The 22,834-nt window shown below is 37.5% G+C and overlaps 1 protein-coding gene across 3 annotated transcripts in view; it reads right to left on the bottom strand.

Annotated features, from left to right (window-relative positions):
- Positions 1 to 22,834, bottom strand: part of LOC127434038 (RNA-binding protein Musashi homolog 2-like) — a 267,544-nt gene that overhangs the window by 106,145 nt on the left and 138,565 nt on the right. For all 3 annotated transcript variants that reach the window (XM_051686472.1, XM_051686474.1, XM_051686473.1), the window contains one exon: positions 7,154 to 7,202. In XM_051686472.1, the coding sequence (XP_051542432.1) occupies positions 7,154 to 7,202 (49 nt within the window). The remainder of the gene's footprint in view (positions 1 to 7,153; positions 7,203 to 22,834) is intronic.

Below are 22,834 nucleotides of genomic sequence, written 5' to 3'. Positions count from 1 at the left end.
TAAGCATGTGACCAACCGTGGGCCACCATGTTAGTTAAGCCATTCCACCAGAATGGTTGTCTGTCTTGAGTATGGTTAGCTAACTGTGCTGAGAAATCCAGGCAGGGGAACGGTTTGTATTTGTACTGGAACCATTACTCACCCTGCTCAGAAAGATGTATTCCAATGGTGGAAAAGTGCCTTGAGTCCTACATTTCTGCCTAATTCATCCAAGCTTTGAAGAGAAAGCATTATATACCTTTACAAGGGCTATATAACTCTTTCAAAATGTGAGAAAAAGAATGGAATACATCAGAAAAAGCAAACAGATTTGGTAAACAAGCCATTCCCTGTAGTGGCAATCACAGGCTGTTTTTGGAAAATTCAGAGATGGTAGGAGAGAAAGAGATGCAGAGAGAAAGGAAAAAATGACCCTGTGAGCTAAAAATGTCCTGCTCTTGATTGTGAATCTGACCGTCTTGTTCTCTACAATCAGTCTGAATGAAACCAGAATATCAATGACACAGCTAACACGGCACTTGCAAACAAATACTGTAATAGGGCACAAAGTTATCAGACTCAAACAGACTGCCACACACACACACACACATACACAGACTGGGAAATGTGTGGAGTCCTGGGAATGCCGATCGAGGTAAGTAGATTAAAGACACACTTCATCTTCCAGGAACAAACCCGGCCTCTCGAGCATCCAGGAAATGCGCACACACAAAACAAAACCTTGCCAAAAATTCCTAACTCAGCCTAACACCTGCAACTTTTTCTCACTCTTTTTTCTCTCTCTCTTTCTCTTCTCTACACTGCTCAACAATAAAAAATCATAATTCATGCTCTCAGTTGATCAAACCGAGACATTGTTACTTTTACTTACATCATTTGAAAATCACAAAGTTCCAGCTATAATCAGACGCTCGTTCGGAAGCCTGTTGAGCGGGACTATCAGCATCCATGACATTACAGCAGCTTTCATCATCCAGGCAGACTTTTATATTCCGGAAAATTGGGTGAGGAAAAATTACCAGAACTTCTGCCATGGGAAATACAGGTGTGACTGCACTGCACTGTCTTTCATTGCAAAGGGAATAAAGTATGTTCCATTTAGAATTGTTTTTTTTTTTTTAGCTAGATGAACAAATGTGTTACAGATTTACAGAAAAACATTAATGCTTGTAACATTTAAAGCAGTATCAGGGAAATTGCTATTTCAGAACTGCATTAAAACTGCCTTTATACACAAACAGCCAAAATAAAAATGTAGTGTAAACCCCCTCTTACTAAAGTCAACAGCACCTTCTGTCAGATGCTGGTGGAGTGTTTGACAGGGAAATGAGCATTTGGACTGCACAAATGTTTTAGATGCCAAGCTGAAATATGTGAAGTACTGCAGTTAATAGAGGTACAGAGAGAGAGATGCTGCCTTCAAGTCCTCCAGGGAAGTTCCTACTTACGAGTTTGAAAATCATAATTAAAACATGATGGGCATTAAATTGATTGTGGTTGGAATAAATTGGACATGTTGGCCATATTCATATTTCTTTCTCTCTTTTTTACATCCTCACAAAGACAGGAAGTTTTTAATTGCAAGTGCAACAAAATGAAAAGTAAAGGATGTGCATTAGGTGTGTATTTGATGCATTATATATGTATCATTGTGTGCTGCCACAGAGAATGCTGGAAAATATAGTTAGTCACTGAATCCTGTCCCCACACATTTTTCGACATTAAATCATTCTTGCGTAATTTAAAGTGTTTGTATTAACGTACTTGTTTTACATTTAGGGGTGGGTGACATACCATTTAAAATCAATATACTGGTAGAAATGTGTCAACCAGAAATTTGAATATCGTTTCTATCACAGTTATGCAAAATGCCACCGCATGTTAGAGAATGAGCGTTCCAGTCAAAAATGGCCATTTAATTTGTATTTGTCATTAGTTAATTGAGCGTTATTTTTGCATTAAAAGGTGCCTTTTTCTCATTTTGCTAGATGAGACTGCTCTCTCACTATCTCTGTCGTGTCTGCACACATACAGTGAAGACAAGCAAGATGTTTAAAATGAAAACTGATGCACTATCAAGCCTCATAAATGGTTGTCTTTCTAGTGTTTATTTTTTAAACTGTAAAAATGATGGGCAGAATTTTGGAATTATACGGCAATGTTTTTAAATTTGGTACATAATGAAAAATACCCAGTTAACACAACCTCTGGTTGTAGTCACTTTACAAGAGAAAATGAGGATGAGCTTGTTAATAAAGATTTGCATCCTCCAGTGAGGAACAGACCTTTGGCTAAGCCCCACTCCCCTAAGTTACTGTTGCTAACGCAGTCAAGCTTTCCTACAAGCTGTTCTGCCGCAAACTCGGAGAGAGATGAGATCCCACTAAATAAATTACCTCAGAAATTATTAAATAACACCTTTGTCAACCATGCATTTATATCTATTATATGGTCACCAAAAAGGTTTTCAGTACCCAATGGAAGGCTAAAGCCAAAACAAATACATGATGGAGGAGTTTTCTTCAGAATCAAAGCAAACTCTTATTTGTTCAATTAAAAAGAGAAAAGTCTCCTTTTCTGCTTGGAATTAAAAATAGTGCTAAGCAGATAAAAAAAAAGATAATATATGTATATATATTTTTTTTCATTAGATATAATGATAAAGTTGTTTCATTGCAATGGACATGGCAGGTCTATCATTACTTTGGACACTGTTTTAAATCATCTTTTTAATTGTAATTTTTTCATAAAATTTGTAATCACTTTCCATAAAAACATTGTATATGGTGAACTGTTGTTATCAACCAAAAATTTATAGAATATTGTAATCAAAGTTTTTGCTGACATCGCCCACCCCTAAATACGTGTCTGGCTTAAATCAGACCATCATAAATCCATTTCAGGGTTTAGGCGAACATCTGAGTATGTCAGGCAAAATTTTTTATTTTGTATTTTTTTTTATTTTAACTTTTACACTTTCTCAATTTTGTAAGAATGTTTTTAATCTTTACTAACTGTCTGAGGATTGACAATTATGGTTGTACATAGACCCTAAACCCTGATTTAACTTCCATGGAAAAACGTCATGTTGACAACGACTCGACTACCGTAAAGCACTCACTGTCACAAATTGTGAAATGTATCATATACCAATTTAAAAATAACATGCCATAAATTCTGGTTTGTATGACGGCAAGTTATTTCACACACAGTGTTAGATCAGGCATAACCAGGGCTGGATGGCCTTTGGGTATTCACTCTGTAATGGCATACAATCGACTCACAAAAGCAACCCGCAGAACCCTGATGAAAATCACACCATTACATCTGTAATTAACAGCAAAAAAATTCTGCCATAAAAACCCCTTCAAATGTCTGAATAACATCCATGATCCACACACCCACAAGAGAGTCAATGCATGTTCCCACAATGCACTGGGGCAGCAGGACTGATGGAGCTTTGGATCTCAATTTCCAACACAATCATCCTCATTTCAGCCTGCAAATGCCAGAGAGATTCTGCTGCAGTCTCTTTAGTGAAAGGAGGTAGAGAGAGAGAGAGAGAGAGAGAGAGAGAGAGAGGAGTAGAAAAAAAAAATCGAGGCAGGCAAAGAGCATCTTTTAACAGCAGTTTAACAGCATTATTTACTCCATTCACAAAATTCTGACACCATTCACTTTCACTGTATGGAAAAGTAGGCAATGAAAGTAAATGATGACTGAGGCCAACATTCTGCCTAACATCATCTTGTGGGTTCTATGAAATAAAGTTCTCTCTCTTTCAGACCATTCTGGAATAGTCTGTACATTACAAATCTCTCTCTATTCAATTTAAATGTGCTTTATTTAATCATCGGTTATTTCATTTTACCTTCAGTAAATACTGAAAAATACTTGGTGCAACAAATTTGATGCGTCGCTCACAATTAAGACGAGCTGTTAGTGTTGCTCTGCTTCAAGTGTGAGCAGTAGCGAAGACCATCAATTATGGATGTCCAGATACCATTTTTTGGAGAACGAGAAAGAGAATTGTTACTTCCTTTACGGTACTCGCTGATAATGATAACCGTTTTGTTTTTTTATTTTTTCTGAATTTCATGTTCAACAGTTTATTTAAATTTTATCATCAAAATGGGGTCTAAATAAATAAATTAATTAAAACTGTAATCAAATGAATATAGAACATAATTTCAGCATGATGTTGTATTATTTTTATAAAATGAAGAGTGTTTTTACACTCACAGAACCGATGCGGTCTTCTGCTGTTGTAGCCCATCTGCCTCAAGGTTCGACATGTTATGCATTCTGAGATGCCATTCTGCTCACTACAATTGTACAGAGTGGTTATCTGAGTTACCGTAGCCATTCTGTCAGCTTGAACCAGTCTGGCCATTCTCAATTGACCTCTCTCATCAACAAGGTGTTTCCATCCGCAGAACTACCACTCACTGGATGTTTTTTTGTTTTGTTTTTGGCACTACTCTGAGTAAACTCTAGAGCAGCGCTACTCAACACGCGGCCCGCAGGCTACATGCGGCCCTCGAGCGATAATTTGCGGTCCGTGTTATGATATCATCATCAGAAATTTATTTATCAGCAGCCTATCAAATCTGTATGAATTATGAGGTGTCCATTTTCATGAGGACTTATGATTGTTCTCCACATTGTTGAATCATGTTAGAGAGGAAATTCAACTGCAAGAGGATGTTACAAATAAATACAAAACAATATCTGAGCATGGCTGATGTTATGAGAGCGGTGGTTGGTCTGCACGTGCGTTCATACACGTCAATCAAACAAGTGCTTTCGCAATCTCACTTGAGTTACTAAACAGCGCGAATCTGTCCAATCTCTTGAATAGCTTAGAGATAGAGTATTTACAGGAAAAATGAAGTTTTCCGTGCAGTGACTGCGTTGAGACGCCTTCACGCAAATGCTTTTTAATGATTTTCTTCGGCGCAAAACACTAAGGGGGGTGAGCAAATCTTTATGACTTGTCGCAGAAGGCCTTTGGTGCTAATTTTGGATATATCGCTCTTGTTTCTGAACACATCTCTGGTGTTTTTGATGTTGAACACTCATGGTGTTTGTTAGTTGACAATCAGAGTGACAACAGAACTGATCTATATCAGAAAATCGAACTGTTACACCCCTTATGTTTAAAATAATTGCTAAAAGGTATAGTTGGCCCAAAAATGAAAATTCCTAATAACAGGAAATAATTTTCTCACCCTTATGCCATCCCAGATGTGCATGATTTTCTTTCAAACAAAGGCTCTGTTGGTCCATATAATGCAAGTGAATGGTGGCCAGAACTTTGAAGCTCCAAAAAGCACATAAAGGCAGCATAAAAGTAATCCATAAGACTCCATTGGTTAAATCTGTCTTCAGAAGCGATATGATAGGTGTGGGTGAGAAACATCAATATTTAAGTCCTTTTTTACTACAAATCTCCTCTTTCACTTTCACATCTGTAAGTCACATGTGGTGCCTGTTTAGTTTCACTTTTACATCTGAAAGTGAAAGTGGAGTTTTATAGTATAAAAGCCAAAGACTTAAATATTGATTTGTCTCTCAACCACATGGAATTTTTTCAAAATAATCATCATTTGTCTTCAGCAGAAGCAAGAAAGTTATACACATCTGGGATGGCATGAAGGTGAGTAAATAAGAGAATTTAAATGTTTTCAAATACTGTTAACTAACATTCCAATATTCTTACTATAAAAATGTTAACTAATAATTTTATATATACATTATATACTGTATACACTGATCAGCCACAACATTAAATATTGTCAAATATTGTTAAAGGTCCCCCTTGTGCCACCAAAACACCGCCAAACTCAGATAACCGCTCTGTACAATTGTGGTGAGATGCTATTCTGAGATGCAGGTTGGTGCTGTTTTGGCGGCACAAGGGGGGCCTACAAGGGGGTTTTAAGGTTGTGGCTGATCGGTGTATGTGTGTGTGTGTGTGTATATATATATATATATATATATATATTCATAAAAATTATGAGTGCGGCCCTTGAGGGTACAGGGATCCAGCTCTACGGCCCCTGACCTTTCCAAAGTTGAGTAGTCCTGCCACTCACTGGATGCTTTTTATTTTTGGTAGAGACTGTTGTGGGTGAAAGCAGATCAGCAGTTACAGAAATACTCAGACCAGCCCGTCTTGCACCTAGTGACCATGAATTGTGATTGAGACTAACATTCTGCCTAACATCTTTTGAGTTCCAAGGGAGAAAGAAAGTCATACAGGCTTGAGGGTGAGTAATTATAACAGAAATTAAATTGTTGGGTGAACTGCCCTTTAAATACCTGTTAAAGTATTTGTTAAAGGTATCTGCCAAGACCAACATACATGTAAGTCAGCATAAGACTGCATCATGTCTACAATGTAGCCTGTATTCTAAAAAAAAAAATCCATCTGCATAAAACTAAAAGTAAGAATTGGGAAAAGTAGACCCCCGTGAGATTTAGGTGAGACTGTTGTAAAATTTCAGATTTTTTAGTATTACAAATTTTAATGTATGAGCAGCCAGCGTAACATTCCCTTTAAAACATTCTTAAAACAAGATCTATTTACTTTGAAGCACGCAGCACATGCAAACTATATATTTATCTAATTAAATCACAGCCTTTGCGGTTTAATAATCACACTAGAAAATAACATGGTTTTAATTTGTGCACTGAATGTTTATGCGACGACATACCAACGTCAGATGGTATCGGTTTTTGGTTTCAGAGCATTTTTACAAGCATGACTACAAGTACATGAGCACAATATCTGACCTGATTCTGATAACCGGTTATCCCTACCATAAACAAGACACAAAGTGAAAATGGCATCTTCAATCTATGCTTTCGTGAGTATGATTGAACAGATTAAACAGTTACCACAGTCAGTATTGCAATACAGTGTATGTGTATGTCTGTATAATAGAGTGTGTTCCCATGCTGTCAACACTGTGGAGATCTATACAGTGAGTCTTTTGCACTCTATTCTTTGATAAAGTGAAGATCAGAGACAGAAGGCAGACGGTTCTTCTCAGCTGTTATCACACATGTAGCTCTTTGTGTAAATCATATTACAGGAAACTTAAACATCTAATACAGCATCATTATAAAAGAAACAGGATTGTCTTACCTCTATGTCTGTTTGTAGTTTTATCGAACATTAGCATGGCATCTTCTACCTGTAAAAAACAAAACACACTCATGAGTGAAGCATGGGGGTGGCAGCATCATGTTGTGGGGGTGCTGTGCTGCAGGAGGAACTGGTGCGCTTCACAAAATAGATTGAATCATGAGAAAGGAAAATTATGTGCATATATTGGAGCAACATCTCAAGACATCAGCCAAGAAGTTAAAGCTCAGTCGCAAACGGGTCTTCCAAATGGGCAATGACCCCAAGCATACCTCCAAAGTTGTGGCAAAATGGCTTAAGGACAACAAAGTCAAGGTATCGGAGTGGCCATCACAAAGCCCTGACCTCAATACGATAGTAAATTTGTGGGCAGAACTGAAAAAGCGTGTGTGAGCAAGGAGGCCTACAAACCTGACTCAGTTACACCAGTTCTGTCTGGAGGAATGGGCCAAAATTCCAGCAACTTATTGTGAGAAGCTTGTGGAAGGCTGCCCAAAAAGTTGAACAATTTAAAGGCAATGCTACCAAATACTAACAAAGTGTATGTAAACTTCCGACCCACTGGGAATGTGATGAAAGAAATAAAAGCTGAAATAAATCATGCTCTCTACCATTATTCTGACATTTCACATTCTTAAAATAAAGTAGTGATCCTAACTAACCTAAGACAGGAAATGTTTTCTACGATTAAATGTCAGGAACTGTGAAAAACTGATTTTAAATGTATTTGGCTAAAGTGTATGTAAACTTCTGACTTCAACTGTACATACACACATACAGATTATTCTCCAGTCATAACTGAAAATTTCTGTACGGCAGAACTGACACCTCACTGTATTTTAGTTTCTTATGATAACAGAAGAAGAAAACTTAATGAGGGGAAAATATTTTTTGTCTCAACAGGCAGATTCTGAGCACACACACAATACAGAGAATCCTGTTGAGAAATCCCAAACCTATTTCTACCGAAAGAGAGACAAAGCGGTCCATTTGTCTGTGCACCACCTGCCTCCTGGATACGGTCACTAGGTAACAAGAGGAGCCACCTGAGTGTAACAGACAGACCGTCCAGCACAGTGGGGGACCCCAGCATGAGGGTTTGTCCACTGTGTCCATTAAGTGCAATATAAGCTTTCAGTCTCAGACCAGTTCAGCCCAAACCAGATCAGCTACTATCATATCATACCAGATCAGACTAGATAAGTTCTGACCAGATCAGTGAGGACCAGACCAAATCAGTTCAGACTGGACCAGATCAGATCAAACCAGGCCAGATCAAACTGAACTAGGCCAGCGATTCTTATCTTAAGAGCTGTTTATATATAACAACTTAAAGAACTTAAAACATATTCATGGAGTACCTGTAGATTCTCCCTCACACACACATAAAGACAGACACCAGAGCTCCAGAAAAGCGTCACACACCAGCACCAAACACACACAGCTGCCTGGTGAAATCAGTGTAACGCTGCAGGTCTTTTCAAAAGTGTCTTTCAGTGGACTCAAGATGCTGCTATGGCTCTCTACCTCTATCTGATGGGAGGTTAAGGACCTCTTCACACACACACACACACACACACACACACACACACACACACACACACACCTATCTGTGCTTGTGAAAAGAAACTGGTGAGGTACACAGAGCTCTTATCACTCTTAAAGGAAAAGAGAAACTCAACTGGACTCTCTAGCCTTTTGTACAAAACAATAAAAGAGAGAAGTCTGCTACTGGTAGCTAAGTGAAAAGAGCCTTCCCACACACACACACACACACACCTTGAAAAGTATTTGGACACTTTAGTTAAACTTTAAGTATCAATGAATGCAATTGCATTAGAATGCAAATCCCAACCTGGAACGCGGAGCCACATATAATTTGATGCGGTCAAAGATATAAAACTGCGCTACAACAGTAAGACAGCATGTCAACATCCTCGTCTAACTCAATATGATACAAAAAAAATCTCAAAATAAACATTAAAAAACTGTCCAAAGACCTTAAAACAATGGCAACTGTTGCAAAACTTCATTAAATGTCACTCTTCCAACCAGAGCATCTTTGCACAACTGCATGAGGATGAAGTGCACCAAATGATTAGAAGATTATTTTTCTTGGATCTTAAAAATGCATTGAATTTCTGTAACTTCATAACCACGCACTTCAAAACCTCTTAAAACTGCATACCTTGTTGACATGTTAATGCTTTATTATAAGACCATCAAGTAGCTGCAGGGCTCTGCGTAATCAACTAAATTATATACCAGTAGATACAGTGGCAATAAAGTATATGAACCCTTTGGAATTAGCTGCTTTTCTGCATTAATTGGTCATAAAATGTGATCTCATCTTCATTCAAGTCACAAGTATAGACAAACACAATGTGCTTAAGCTAACAACACAAACAATTATAATCTTTCATGTCTTTACTGAACACATCTCATTAAAAATTCACAGTGCTGTGGAAAAAGTAAGTGAACCCTAGGCTAAAGATGTCAACAAAAGCTAATTAGAGTCAGGAGTCGGCAAACCTGGCATTCAATTAATGAAACGAGATTTAAGATTTGGGTTAGAGCTACTTTGACTTATAAAAAGCACTCAAACATTTTGAGTTTGCTGTTCACAAGAAGCATCTGCTGACGTGGACCATGCCTTGCAAAAAGAGATCTCAGAAGACCTACGATCAAGAATTGTTGCTTTGCATAAAGCTAGAAAGAGTTAGAAAGTTATGTCGAAGAGCTTGGATATTCATCTGTCCACAGTTAGACAAATGTCTATAAATGGAGTTGATATAGTACTGTGGCTACTCTCCCTAGAAGTGGCCGTCCAGCCAAGATGACTCAAATGGTATACCGCAGAATGCTCAATGAGAACAAAATTAACCCTAGAGTGACAGCTAAAGACTTGAAGGAATCATTGAAACAGGTTACATCTCTGATCATGTGTCTACTATACGGAAAACATTAAACATGCATGGTGTCCTGCCTGTTTAACGTTAAGCCGCTGCTTTGCAACAAAAACATTGCTGCGCACCTGAAGTTTGCCAAAGAACACTTTGACACTCCACAATGTTACAAGAAAAAAACAATTGTGGATTGATGAAACTAATGTTGAATTAATCGGGAAAAACATGCAGCACTACGTATGGCATTAAAAGTGCACCGCATACCAACATGAAAACATCATCCCAACAGTGAAGTACGGTGGAGGGAGCATCATGATTTGGGGCTGCTTTGCCACGTTGGGGCCTGGACAGCTTGCCATCAGAGGGATAAATTAATTCCCAAGTTTATCAAGATATCCTACAGGATAATGTCAGGGTTGCTGTGTGCCAGCTGAAGCTAAATCAAGGTTTCTGCAGGTTTTATGAAGTTAAATTTAAGACTTTTTAAGACCATTTATCTTTTTTTTTATTAAAATGAGAGATCATAAAAATAACATTTTGAATTTATTTGGTACTGCCCTGAAGAAGTTATTTGACATAACACATCCTCACATACATTCCACAAGACAAAATAGCAACTGAAACTAAACACGTGATCCTGTTCAGAATTTTACATTCCTTTGGTTAAATATGGTGTGTTGCTTTCTCAATGATCAATGACTGTTTGTGTAATAATTGTTCACGAGTCCCTGCTTTGTCCTGAGCAGTGAAGATGTCCACTTTTCTTAAGAAAAAAACCCAACTACTGTACAATTATTTGATTTCTCTGCATCTTCTGCACATTTGAGTTCTTCCCAACAGTGGCTATATATGAGATCCAGCTTTTGAAACTTGGGATAACTGAGGGACTCATACACATCTATTACAAAAGGTGCAAACAATTACAGATGCTCAAGAAGGCTACACAAGAACATCCAAGGGGTGCAAACTTTTGAACAGGATGATGTGTGTAAATAAGAGTACATTTTGAGTTATGTAGCTTTTGAAGGGCAGTACTACATAAAAAATATAATCTTTGATCTCTTATAGGCTATTTGTATAGATTCTGAAAGGGGTGTGGAAACTTATTAAAAACAAAAGGGGTATGCAAAAAACGGCACTTAACTGTATAGGCTATATAGTTTGTGAAAATGTATACTTTAGGATTTAGTTTTTTTCACGATTTAACCACAATTTAGCTTTTTTAATGTACAAATTCCATGTAGCCTATCCTATCCACATGATGTCATATTGCATGTGTAATTATGAAATGACATGTCATGCCAGGTACACATTTTAACAGAAAATTCACAACATTGTAACCTAAAATTCAAAATACAAACCCCACATCTCAAACATATAAGTGCTTGAACTATGTAAAAAGTGCAGTGTAGCTGTCGGAATGTGACTGAATGTGCAAACAATACCAAAGACAATAGTGAGATGGAAAAAAGGTACATTAAATGTAATTAGAAAAAAATCAGTGAGCCTACCAGCTGAAACCGGGACATAATTACATTGTTTAGAGAATCGTCTGGACACCAGGACACACCTCTTAAAAACGGGTATTCTACTTAAACGCAATGAGAAAACAATCCTCATAAAATATTTAATGCCATGACCTTATGAATTTAAGACTTGTTGCTCCAATTTAAAACCTTTTTAAGGCCTTGTTAAGACCCGCAGAAAACCTGTAAATAGAAGTTGAGTGATGCGGCAGAACAATTACCCTAAACACTTAAGTAAATCCACTACAGAAGGGCTTCAAAAAAATAAAAAAACCCTCAAGAGAGCCTTTCACACCAGACAGCCTCAGAATATGGATGAGCTAAAGAAGTTATGTAAGGAATAATGGTTCAAAATTCCTTCTGAACTTTGTGCAGGTCTAATTAGCAGCTACCGGAAAAGCTTGGTTGAGGTTATTGCTGCCAAAAGAGGATCGACCAGTTATTTAATCCAAGGGTTCACTTACTTTCCCCCATAGCACTATGAATGTGTAATGGGATGTGTTCAATAAAGACATGAAAGATTATAACTGTTTGTGTGTTGTTAGCTTAGGCACATTGTGCTTTGTCTATACTTTTGACCAATTAATGCAGAAAACCAGCTCATTCCAAAGGGTTCACATACTTATATATATATATATAAACACACACACACACACACACACAGTATATACTGGGGGTTGGGAACCACTGCATTAGACAAACAAAATATCAAACCAAATGGCATCTGCACACAAATTATGCTAGACCTTTTCTCAGAACTACCTTCACTTTTTGAACCAGGTTTGCAATTACTTTTTAACCAACTGGTCCCAAAGTCATTTGTAGTGGATATATGAAGTCAATCCTACTCAAGTTCACATATATATCTATTGTTTTATCACCTGAAACTGCTTGTGCATCTTAAAAACATTTTTTTAAAATACATGCCATTTTGGTTAATATAAAGTAAGCAGTTTTATCACACTAAAATCATCTAAACATGTCAATGTTTACACCTTGTGGCTATACATTTAAAACAGTGTGTATTTTAATGTTTATGGACTGGCCACCATTCACTTCCATTGTAACCCAGGGGTAAAAGCTTAACTTGTTTCTGTCATATACAGTATAAATATCAATATAATTTTAAACGTCTCTCTAGTAGAGCAAACATATTCATACAGGGGAGATCACATATGAAACACATACAAACAGGAATTGTGACTAAGTAATCAGAGAAACTGCTCAGGAAACACATCCTGACAGCTGTAAGATCAACATTCAACACACACACCCACACACCATATGCCAGCTTTACTGCCCGAACCATAAAATATATAGTGCTTATCCAGCGTATGTGTGTGGCCTGTATTTAAGACAGTAAAAGGCAGATCAATGCACTTGATTACACATGAGGAGCTCAGTTTGAAAAGTGAGCTTTGAACTATAAAGTGCAATATGACTTGAGTCACATGCACTCAGAGGATATCAACTCTTTGTGACTCACCATCTTTTATGAAACTTACAGTTATCAAACATGAAGTGTTGTCCTTGTGTTCAGCTGCATGTGTTCAGCAGAGCTAGTACACAAGATGTATAGAAGATGTTCATTTTTAAATATAAAGCCCACACAATCCAGAGGATTTCGGCTCAGCTGTTGAGACAAAGACCAGAAGGACAAAGACCAGCGCTGAGATGAGTGAGTGTGTGCTACAGTACATTAGGGAATCTGATTCACTTTGGTAAATAGCTTCGTTTGGATAATTTCAATAAACTAAAATAACCTTCCACTAAAATTAATGTGGCCTCTCCAGGGACTGCAGCTTAAATATCAATCATTCACCTTAGCGAAGGAGAAACACACACAAAATTTGTATTTGAAATGAGTACAAAAGAAGTAATCGGATACAACATCCAGAAAGTATTCACAGCGCTTCACTTTTTCCACATTTTGTTATGTTACAGCCTTACTCCAAAATTGATTAAATTCATTATTTCCCTCAAAATTCTACAAACAATACCCCATAATGACAACATGAAAGAAGTTTGTTTGAAATCTTTGCAATACTTATGTACATGTGATTTTTTTCGTTTTTTAATTTTAATAAATTTGCAATGATTTCAAACAAACTTCTTTCACGTTGTCATTATGGTGTATTGTTTGTAGAATTGAGGAAAATAATGAATTTAATCAATTTTGGAATAAGGCTGTAACATAACAAAATGTGGAAAAAGTGAAGCGCTGTGAATACTTTCCGGATGCACTGTATATACTTGTCTACCTGATTCCTTCAGCATCTTCACAAGGTCCTTTGCTGTTGTTCTGGGACTGATTTGCACTTTTCGCACCAAACTACATTCATCTCTAGGAGACAGAATGTGTCTCCTTCCTGCGCGGTATTATGGCTGCGTTGTCCCATGGTGTTTATACTTGCGTACTATTGTTTGTACAGATGAAAATGGTGCCTCCAGGCGTTTGGAAATTGCTCCCATGGATGTACCAGACTTGTGGAGGTCCACAGTTTTTTTCTGAGGTCTTGGCTGATTTCTTTTGATTTTCCCATGATGTTGAGCAAAGAGTCACTGAGTTTGAAGGTAGGCCTTATAATACATCCACAGGTACACCTCCAATTCAGTACACCTCCTATCAGAAGCAAATTGGCTAATTGTCTAAAGGCTTGACATCACATTCTGGAATTTTCTAAGCTGCTTAAAGGCACAAATAACTTAGTGTATGTAAACTTCTGACCTACTGAAATTGTGATTGTGAATAGTTAATTAAAAGTTGGAAAAATTACTCGTGTCATGCACAAAGTAGATGTCCTTAACAACTTGCCAAAACTATAGTTTGCTAATATGAAATCTGTGGAGTGTTTTAATGAATTCAATCTGAGTGTATGTAAACTTCTGACTTCAACTGTAAATACTGTAGACGTATACAATAAAGTTCCATTTGTCAACATTAGTTATCAAGATTAGTTAACAAACAATGAACAATACTTTTACAGCATTTATTAATCTTGTTTAATTTCAACATAGTAATACATATGTTAACATTAATGCACTATGAACTAACATGAACCAACAATGATAAATTGTATTTTTATTAACATTAACAAAGATTAATAAATGCTGTAAAAATGCATTGTTCATTGTTAGTTCATGATACAAAATGCATTAACAAATGTTAACAAATGGAACCTTTGAGCGTGTGCATGCATTTTCAAATACCCTTTAATTTTTCACACAAACACAAAAATGATGTATCACAAGTCATACATTGTGAGTGTTTTCAGTCTCTTGCAGTAATCAATATTCAGACACCAGAGACTGATTTAATAAAAAAATCTACTGACCACTGTAACCGCAAAGTCAGATGAGACAGTCCTCCCAACAGCCTCTCAAAACCATGAGACAGATTGTATTTAAACTACAACTCCTGCAGGCAGTTATGATAGCAAATGACTCTTCACTTAAAATAATCAATTAGTCGAACAAATTAAAGGAAATTTTAGCACCCAAACCTTTTCCTTTCACACTGTTAAGAAACATCTGTGTTTCTGTAATGCTCCTGTAAATATTCATGAGCCAACCAGGGCAAAGTTGAGCTGATGCACTTTCTATAGGAGACACTGGCATGTCCATTGTTACCAGAGTGCCAAGAGGCTGAGGAAGGGCAAAGATGCTCAGAGCGAGGAGGGGTTTGACTGGGGCACAAGGTGAGACAGCAGTGGGGGGTTGTGGGGGTGGATGCTTGACTCAGAAGGGTCCATAAGGGATAGATCTGCAGGCAGAGACCGACAGAATCATCCATCAGAGCGTGTCTCGCCTGCCATGGAGAACGGGCAATTATGGGTCATTTTATTAAAAGGTCTTTAAAGTATCAGACGTATCCCGAGTATACAGACATTCACACACTCGCAAAACCCAACAAACATACTTTTCATTTTTAAGGTGAAAATATTGTCCTTTCTGGAAGAGAAAATAATTGGAGATGTAAGAAATTCCTTTAGCCATGAGGAAACGGTTAATATTAAGTCCTCATTCTGTTCTGCTTCAGTAATCAGGATTTCTTTTTTTTTTTTCAATTTAATTCTTTTAATACACATCCATCCCTCCCCTCTCACTCTCTTGTTCATTTATCTGCACACTAATTATATTAATCAATGGAAAAAGCACTTAATAAACCTGCTAATTGGTATGTAAATAAGATCCTCCTGACACTGATAGTACCACAACAACTTTAATTTAAATAAATATAAATATGTCAGTATTCATTTAGCTCTGTGACGACTGCCAGCGAGCGGTAAAGGAGCCGATTTCACCCCCTCCTCCCCTGCAATCTATTTATCTAATTTTTCTTCATTCCTCCACGAAAGCGTCTGACAGCATCCAAGAGCCTGAACCATCTCCACCAGCAGCAGCCAGTAAAAGCACATTTCCATCAGAGCTGACCGATCAATAGCAGAGCAAAGAGACAGAAAGACAGACAGATTGAGAGAGTGACGGTCAAAGAGAGAGACAGACAGACACATGGAACAGATAGAAGGTGAGAGGGAAAAAAACAGAGCGAGCAACAGACAGGTGGAAAGAGAGAGACAGACATATTGAAGGACGGAAGGAAAAAAGATAGATAGCAAAAAGGACAGAGCAAATAGTAAGAAAGATAGATAGGAAAGAAAGAGAAAGATAGCAAGAAAGCAAGCAAGAAAAGAATAGAAAAAATATGAAGACAGGTAGAAAGAGAAAAGAGACTGATAGAAGGAGAGAGACAAATAGAAAGAAAGAGAAACAGAAAAGAGAGAGACAGAGAATGAGAGAGAAGGATAATGGGAGAGAAACACCAAAGGAAAGAAAGAAAGAGACAAAGAGACAGAAAGAGTGAGAAAGACAGATGTAGATTTATTTATTTAGTTATTTAGTATTAACGCCATGTCAGCAGACAGGTTATTCACATGGCAAAAAAAGGTTCATCAATAAATATTTACAATATTAAATAAGACACTTAAAATTTATACAAGATGAATCTATTCAGATGGTACTTTTTTTTTAAATATCTATTAAACAAGTCTCTTAAATTAAACAAGCATTGTCTGATAGTTCCAAATGTTTTACAGTTCAAGACAGATGTAGAAAGGGAGTGAGAGAGAGATAGAGAAAGATAGAAAGACAGACACAGAAAGACATGGTCTGAGAAGGGAGAGAAAAAACAGGAAAAAGAGAGAGAGACAGAGGGAGAAAGAGAGGGGCTTTCTGTCATTTTCTATATAATAAGAAAAGTAATGGCATCTTTACTCTTTTCTCTCTAGACTGTGATTGGAGTTGAGGGCCAAACAGCAGAAAATTCATCAATCCTCTCTCTCTCTCTCTGGCTCTGGTTCAAAACCAAAGAGAGCTGCCTACCTGAGCAACATTTTTAGGCATCATAGGGGCAATCCTGATTGGAAGGCTTTTCCAACCTGTAGGCAGCTACTGTATATAAGACACCCTTTATTATGTCCAAAATCTAAAACGGCATCCTATTAATCCTTTTCAGATAAGACAATTGCAGAATGAATTGTGACAAGTAAAATATTCATCTAGGATGTTAAAACTGTAGCTCCCAAGAAAGACAGTAATGAGGCAGCTCAACAGGTTTTGGAAAAGCTTCTCTTTCTTGACAGAAACACCTATTTTCCTGTGGAAACCCTCTCCTTTGGCCCTCTTAAACAGTTTTGATCCTTCAAGACCTCTAAAAGGATCCCAAATTTTATCGTCCAGATCATAGATACGTAATAAGACTCCAGACAAAGCAAAAATAAACTGAATCTCTCCTGTGTCAGTTAGATAATCTGCTCTAAAATGGAAATGCATAAAGAGCTTAAGAAGAAAAGAACTGAATTCAATTATATCTGCTTAATTACGTTCATCTCCAGTGTTTTCTCTCAGATTAGGTCCTAATCTCTTTTAAATGCCATTTCAATAATAAAATGTCATTTTCCATCACAGTGGAAAAGAATAAATGTCAGTCAAATCTTTTCTTTGCCGTCTTTCTCATACGGGGAAACCGTGCCAACAGCTTTTTAATGGCACATCCCTCTCTGACACGGCAGACATAGGAGTTCTTATTTGAATCCAGCATGACATAGCTGTATTTATTTCATCTTGGATTAACATGACAGCTGGTTTTGTCAAGGGGATCTTTAATACGGTGGAGAGGAGTCGTTGTGCTTCTGTAATACACACCACTAATATTCAAGAGTGATGTTGCATGTTCTGCCAACGATAGAGGAAAATCGTACTCTATGTCTAGGGCTTTTCCTCAGTCCCTAAGGCAGTAATGTGTAAGTTTTAGATCTATGTTTATGTTAATAAAGATTCTCAAGGGCCCCCAATATAAAAAGGTAGATTTTTTTCTTGGCAACGCTTTATGATAGCTTTTAATTAATAACATAAACAAACATTAAATCATTAAGTATAAAAAAAAACGAATTCCAAGCATTTTGGGGGGGGGGGGTTTCACGCTTGCACTTTTTGTGCACACCCACGTCTGAATGAGCTAGGGTTTGGTCCAAGCAATCAAACTAAGTGTGAAAGCACCCTTAAATTCAATCAAACTTTTGACTGGTAGTGTATTGGGAGGTCACAGTTCAGCAGTGTGCAGAATCCTGTGGTTTACTCCAGTCTGGATGGAGAAAAATCACAACGATTCAACAGAACGTAGTAGAACTGGACAGCAGACAATTGTTTGCAAAACAATCATCTCAAAGTTTCACAGAACCTCTGTGAAGCACAGATCTGCCACACTACCTTACTGTCACACATGAACCAACTAATGTAAGATTTAAGGGAATAAATGATCAACTCTTCAGTATAAATGAAGCATTTACAACATTACAGTCAACAAACATTCAGATTTCTCTAACTTGAAGCCGATTTAAAGCATTACGGACTTCTGTGATGGTCACATAGGCCCCATTCACACCAGGTATTCTGCATTTCGGGTGATCTGTTTGAGACAGGACAGTGCAAAAACAGGTGTAAACGGGGTCCAAAGTATTTGTCCAATTCAACCTCATTCACAGGTGGTTGAATGAAGTCAAAAACACATGGGACCACATTGGGCTCATAGTGTAAACGTTCCTCTGTTTGAGTGCATTCAAACAGCTGCATTTCAAACTGCTGCACTAAAACAAGAGATTAAACCTTGCCGGTTACATGAGGCTTTAAAAAAAAAAAAAAAAAAATACTGCTCCAAACATCATGTTTGCGCTTACATTACACGCTTTATTATTAAGCAATAACCCACTGAAGTAATGATTGATACTGCATATGCTGTCATAAATTCAGGCACCCTCCTCTTGAAATCCAAACACAAGTTGTCAAAAGAGACGCATACTACGACCAGGTGTAAACAGCGACATGTCTCACCTCTTCGTTTATAATCGGATCAACCTGACGCATAAAACCAGGTGTAAACTGTGCCTTAGTATGGAAAGTATATGTGTACTGTCTTTGCTTTGAACCCATCAGATTCCCAATTCTCTCTCTCACACACACACACACACACACACACACACACACACAGACAGAGAGAACATGAGGTGACACTCTGGGTGTTTAAGTAAATGCAGTGGCAGTGATTCATCTCCCTCCACAGGTTTGGGTGGGGGTGTGTGTGTGTGTGTGTGTGTGGGTGGGTGGGTGGTGCCTTCTGGATTCTTCCTGATAAGTTGTAATTCACACCCATTCTGCGTCACATGAGTCCACCATGAGAAGGTTTATCATCTTGTGACACCCCCAATTACCATGACAACATTACAATTCTCTCGCCAGACGACAACCGCTTTAACCTGTGTCATTTTCTCTTCAATTTACACGCCATGTTAGACTGAAGACAGAGTGTGTGTATGTGTGTTTCTCTAGGCCCATCCACTGCTGGCAGCAACTGAATGGGTTTCAATGTCTTTCATCCAAGCTTCATAAAACAAAAGAAAAAAAACAACTACAGAAGATCAGTGTTTATTGGCAGGACAGGGGCTCAGAAAATGACAGCGGCAATGTGTGAATTATACTGTACTCTGAAGCCTGGAAGCTTCCAGCTTTCGATGCCAGTAAATAATGAATTCCTATACAGTTTAGAAACTGAAGAGTCTTTGGATTTGATGACAGATGTCAAACCCGGAAGCAAGTTTTAACAGAGATATACTACATGGCCATAAGTAAGTGGACACCTTTACAAGCAGAGTCTAAAGTAGCAGTCCACTAGGGCTTTTAAATTTGGAAAAAAACTTTTTTTTAAATATTGCATCTGCGATTGGTACTGTGATAGCAAAAAACTAAATGAAAATTATGTCCTTTTTTTGCCATTAAAGAGTTACTCTTTAAGGGTTCACACTTGAGTCCTCTTAAAAAGAACCAAACTCAGACCTTTTTCATTTCATTCAAAAACAACAAACAAATAAATAAAATTAAGAAAAAAAAAAATCTTCATATTCACATTATACCTGTCCACTGTGTACCTGTTTTTGTCCACTTTGTGATAGGATCTCAGTCCTATATTTATTGTTATATTTTGGAACCCAGTCAACTTGAATCTAACATTATTTAAATATTTTATTGATGATGATCATAATGATTATTATTATTATTATTATACAACAGCAATATATTTCTGTAATAAAATCTTAACTTACAAAGGACATTGTTATGCTGTCCAGTTAAGGAACTATTCACTGTCGAGCTTTTATTTTGGTGGACAACTGCAGAAAGACAGTTGTAGCAGAGTTCACACTCATAACAGCTGTATAATGTGCTCCTAATTGTAACATCTTCTCCTTTGTCAACAAATACCCAGTGCCAATAGGTTTATTATTTGTATATTAACTTGTCGTGGCAAACATATTTGAAATTATGCAAAAGCAAAAGTAAATTGAATCTGGAGCGCTTTGAATAGATTAGCAAATGGAACCAAACTCAGAGAAAATCTGTAACTAAAACCGTTGCATGTGCACAGATCCTAAGCCTCACATGTGATAGATCAGCACACATAAACTTTGAAGCAAGCAGCATGTGCACGCTATTTATTATTTAAATCGCAGCCCTTCGCGGTTTAATAAATCGCACAAGGCCATATCGCGCTTTTGTTTATTTTTTTATTCAGATTAATTATGCAGCCTTACAGTCCAACTACTTTAGACTCTGCTTCTAAAGGTGTTCACTCACTTATGGCCATGTAATGTATCTCTATCTTCCTGGTCGGACTAAGCAAAAGTTTGCCAAGTAAGATGCATCAATCTTTGAGAGATATTCAAGATTGTTGGAGTCACTTAGTAGCAAGTAAACTAGATATCCACAAGCAGAATTCCGCTATTCTGCTATGGAGTCATCTTTGTGAAATAATCAGTGCTTAATACATTTGGAAGAACAGAAATTCAGACAGCAAGATCTACACACTCAAATCTCTCATTATTTCTATCTATTCTGCATCATACCACTTTGTTCTCTCAGGAAACACACACACATCAGTCTCAGCACCACAAAAACATGGCATGCAGTCACAAGTTCTCTCTCAAATATAAACATTCAATTAAAAAAAATATCTTCACAAAATCAATTTTGTGAATTATTCACACTGTGAAATTAACATTCACTGTCAGATCTGCCTGTCCTTAAATGAAGCACTGTGTCTCAGAACGTCTAAATGCAGCAGGTGTGCGAAAGTTTTCTAGATGTTTAAAGGTGAATTAACGAAGACCAAATCAGAAAATGTTTAAGCTCCTTTGCTTCTCGGCTGGCTCTTTTCTTCATGAAGAGAACTCCTCAAAGACACAGAAAAGAGTGTGCAAGTGTGTGATTCTCTTACATCTGGCCCACTTTTGTGAACCAGCTTTTAGACGGGCTGCTTTCAAAGAGAACGTTCTGTGCTCTGAAGTTTCTCACAGATTAATCTGAAACATTAAGCAAATGCGACATAAATTGTTGGTGCAAAGCTGAGAGGAAAGAAACAAGATGAGAACGGTGGCCCAGTGACCTGAGATGGTGGAGCACAAACCCCCAGAGGAGCGTTAAGACTTCAGAAAGCATAACGGCAGAAAAAAAGTGTTTTATAGTGAGAACAAGATTCCCTTCTATTTGTCTCCATGGAGTTCAAGCCAAATCTCAGTGTGGGTTTTAGATGTAAATGTGTGTATGTGAATATTAGGTGTGTACATTTGTGCTTGAGGTTGTGTGCTCAGTGAAAGCTCACACTAATAAAGCTCAGAGCAATCCTACAGCAAACATGTTAGTGTCACCATTACAGCAGCTGCCAAGAACTTCTGTTTGAATAACCTGCCAAGAAGCAAATGACTCCTTAGGAAAATAAGAAAGAGCGAAAGACAGGCTGATTGCATTTGATCAGACAGACATCCATAACACACTGCCAATATTAATAAAACTCATTCAAGCTCAATCCCTTCCATACAGCTTTGGATCAATCCTGCCACACACCTCTAACAATAACTACACATATTCCACATGCAGAGAAAGGATTATAATATTCCAGCACATTTTTTCGACTGAGATTAAAGCAGCTTTTCCTTGAGAAAATCCCAAGTGGAATCACTAAATCAGAAGGTTTTCAAGGATTCAAAAGTATCTAGTATTTTTAAGTTGGACCAATAACATCAAATTCCAGCAGAGAATGTTTAGACATAATCCTAGAGATGCATCAAGGCCCAGACCCACAGATACAGGAAGTTATAGATTCTCCTGAAGAGTGTCTATTTCCCTTTACTGATGCCAGTTAACGTCTGATAATGGGTTCTTGAAGATACAGGCTTGAATGTTTGTGGTAGAGAAGGTGAAAGTAATCTGTCAAAACTGTCTCACTCATCAAAGCTGACTTTTGGTTTTTGACAACTACAGCAGAGGTGGAAATCGCACATGTAAACACCAACATTTTCCAATGCATTAAGAGATGCTAAGACTCTCACCACAACATTCTGATATTGTGCTTCTCATCAGCAGAGAAAAATATGCATTTGCAAAGTTTCAAAAACAAACTAAACTGTGACTCGAACAAACAGAAAGATTGGTGTGATACGAGTTTCTTTAAGGATAAAATAAGCCGTACAGTCCTGATCGAAGAGACTAATGGCTTTTATTGATCAACGGTACAGATTTTCTCTTTCATCTCCATTTGTAACTGACATCAGTTTAATTCAACTCAATTAAAACAACCTGCACTCAGGAGTTCTTGAACAGGCTCCACCTGCCATCTGGCTGGACTCCGTGTCATTACCATTTCT

This window comes from Myxocyprinus asiaticus, chromosome 43 (assembly GCF_019703515.2).
Source record: "Myxocyprinus asiaticus isolate MX2 ecotype Aquarium Trade chromosome 43, UBuf_Myxa_2, whole genome shotgun sequence".
Classification (NCBI taxonomy): Eukaryota; Metazoa; Chordata; class Actinopteri; order Cypriniformes; family Catostomidae; genus Myxocyprinus; species Myxocyprinus asiaticus.
This window is presented reverse-complemented; position numbering and strand designations above follow the sequence as displayed.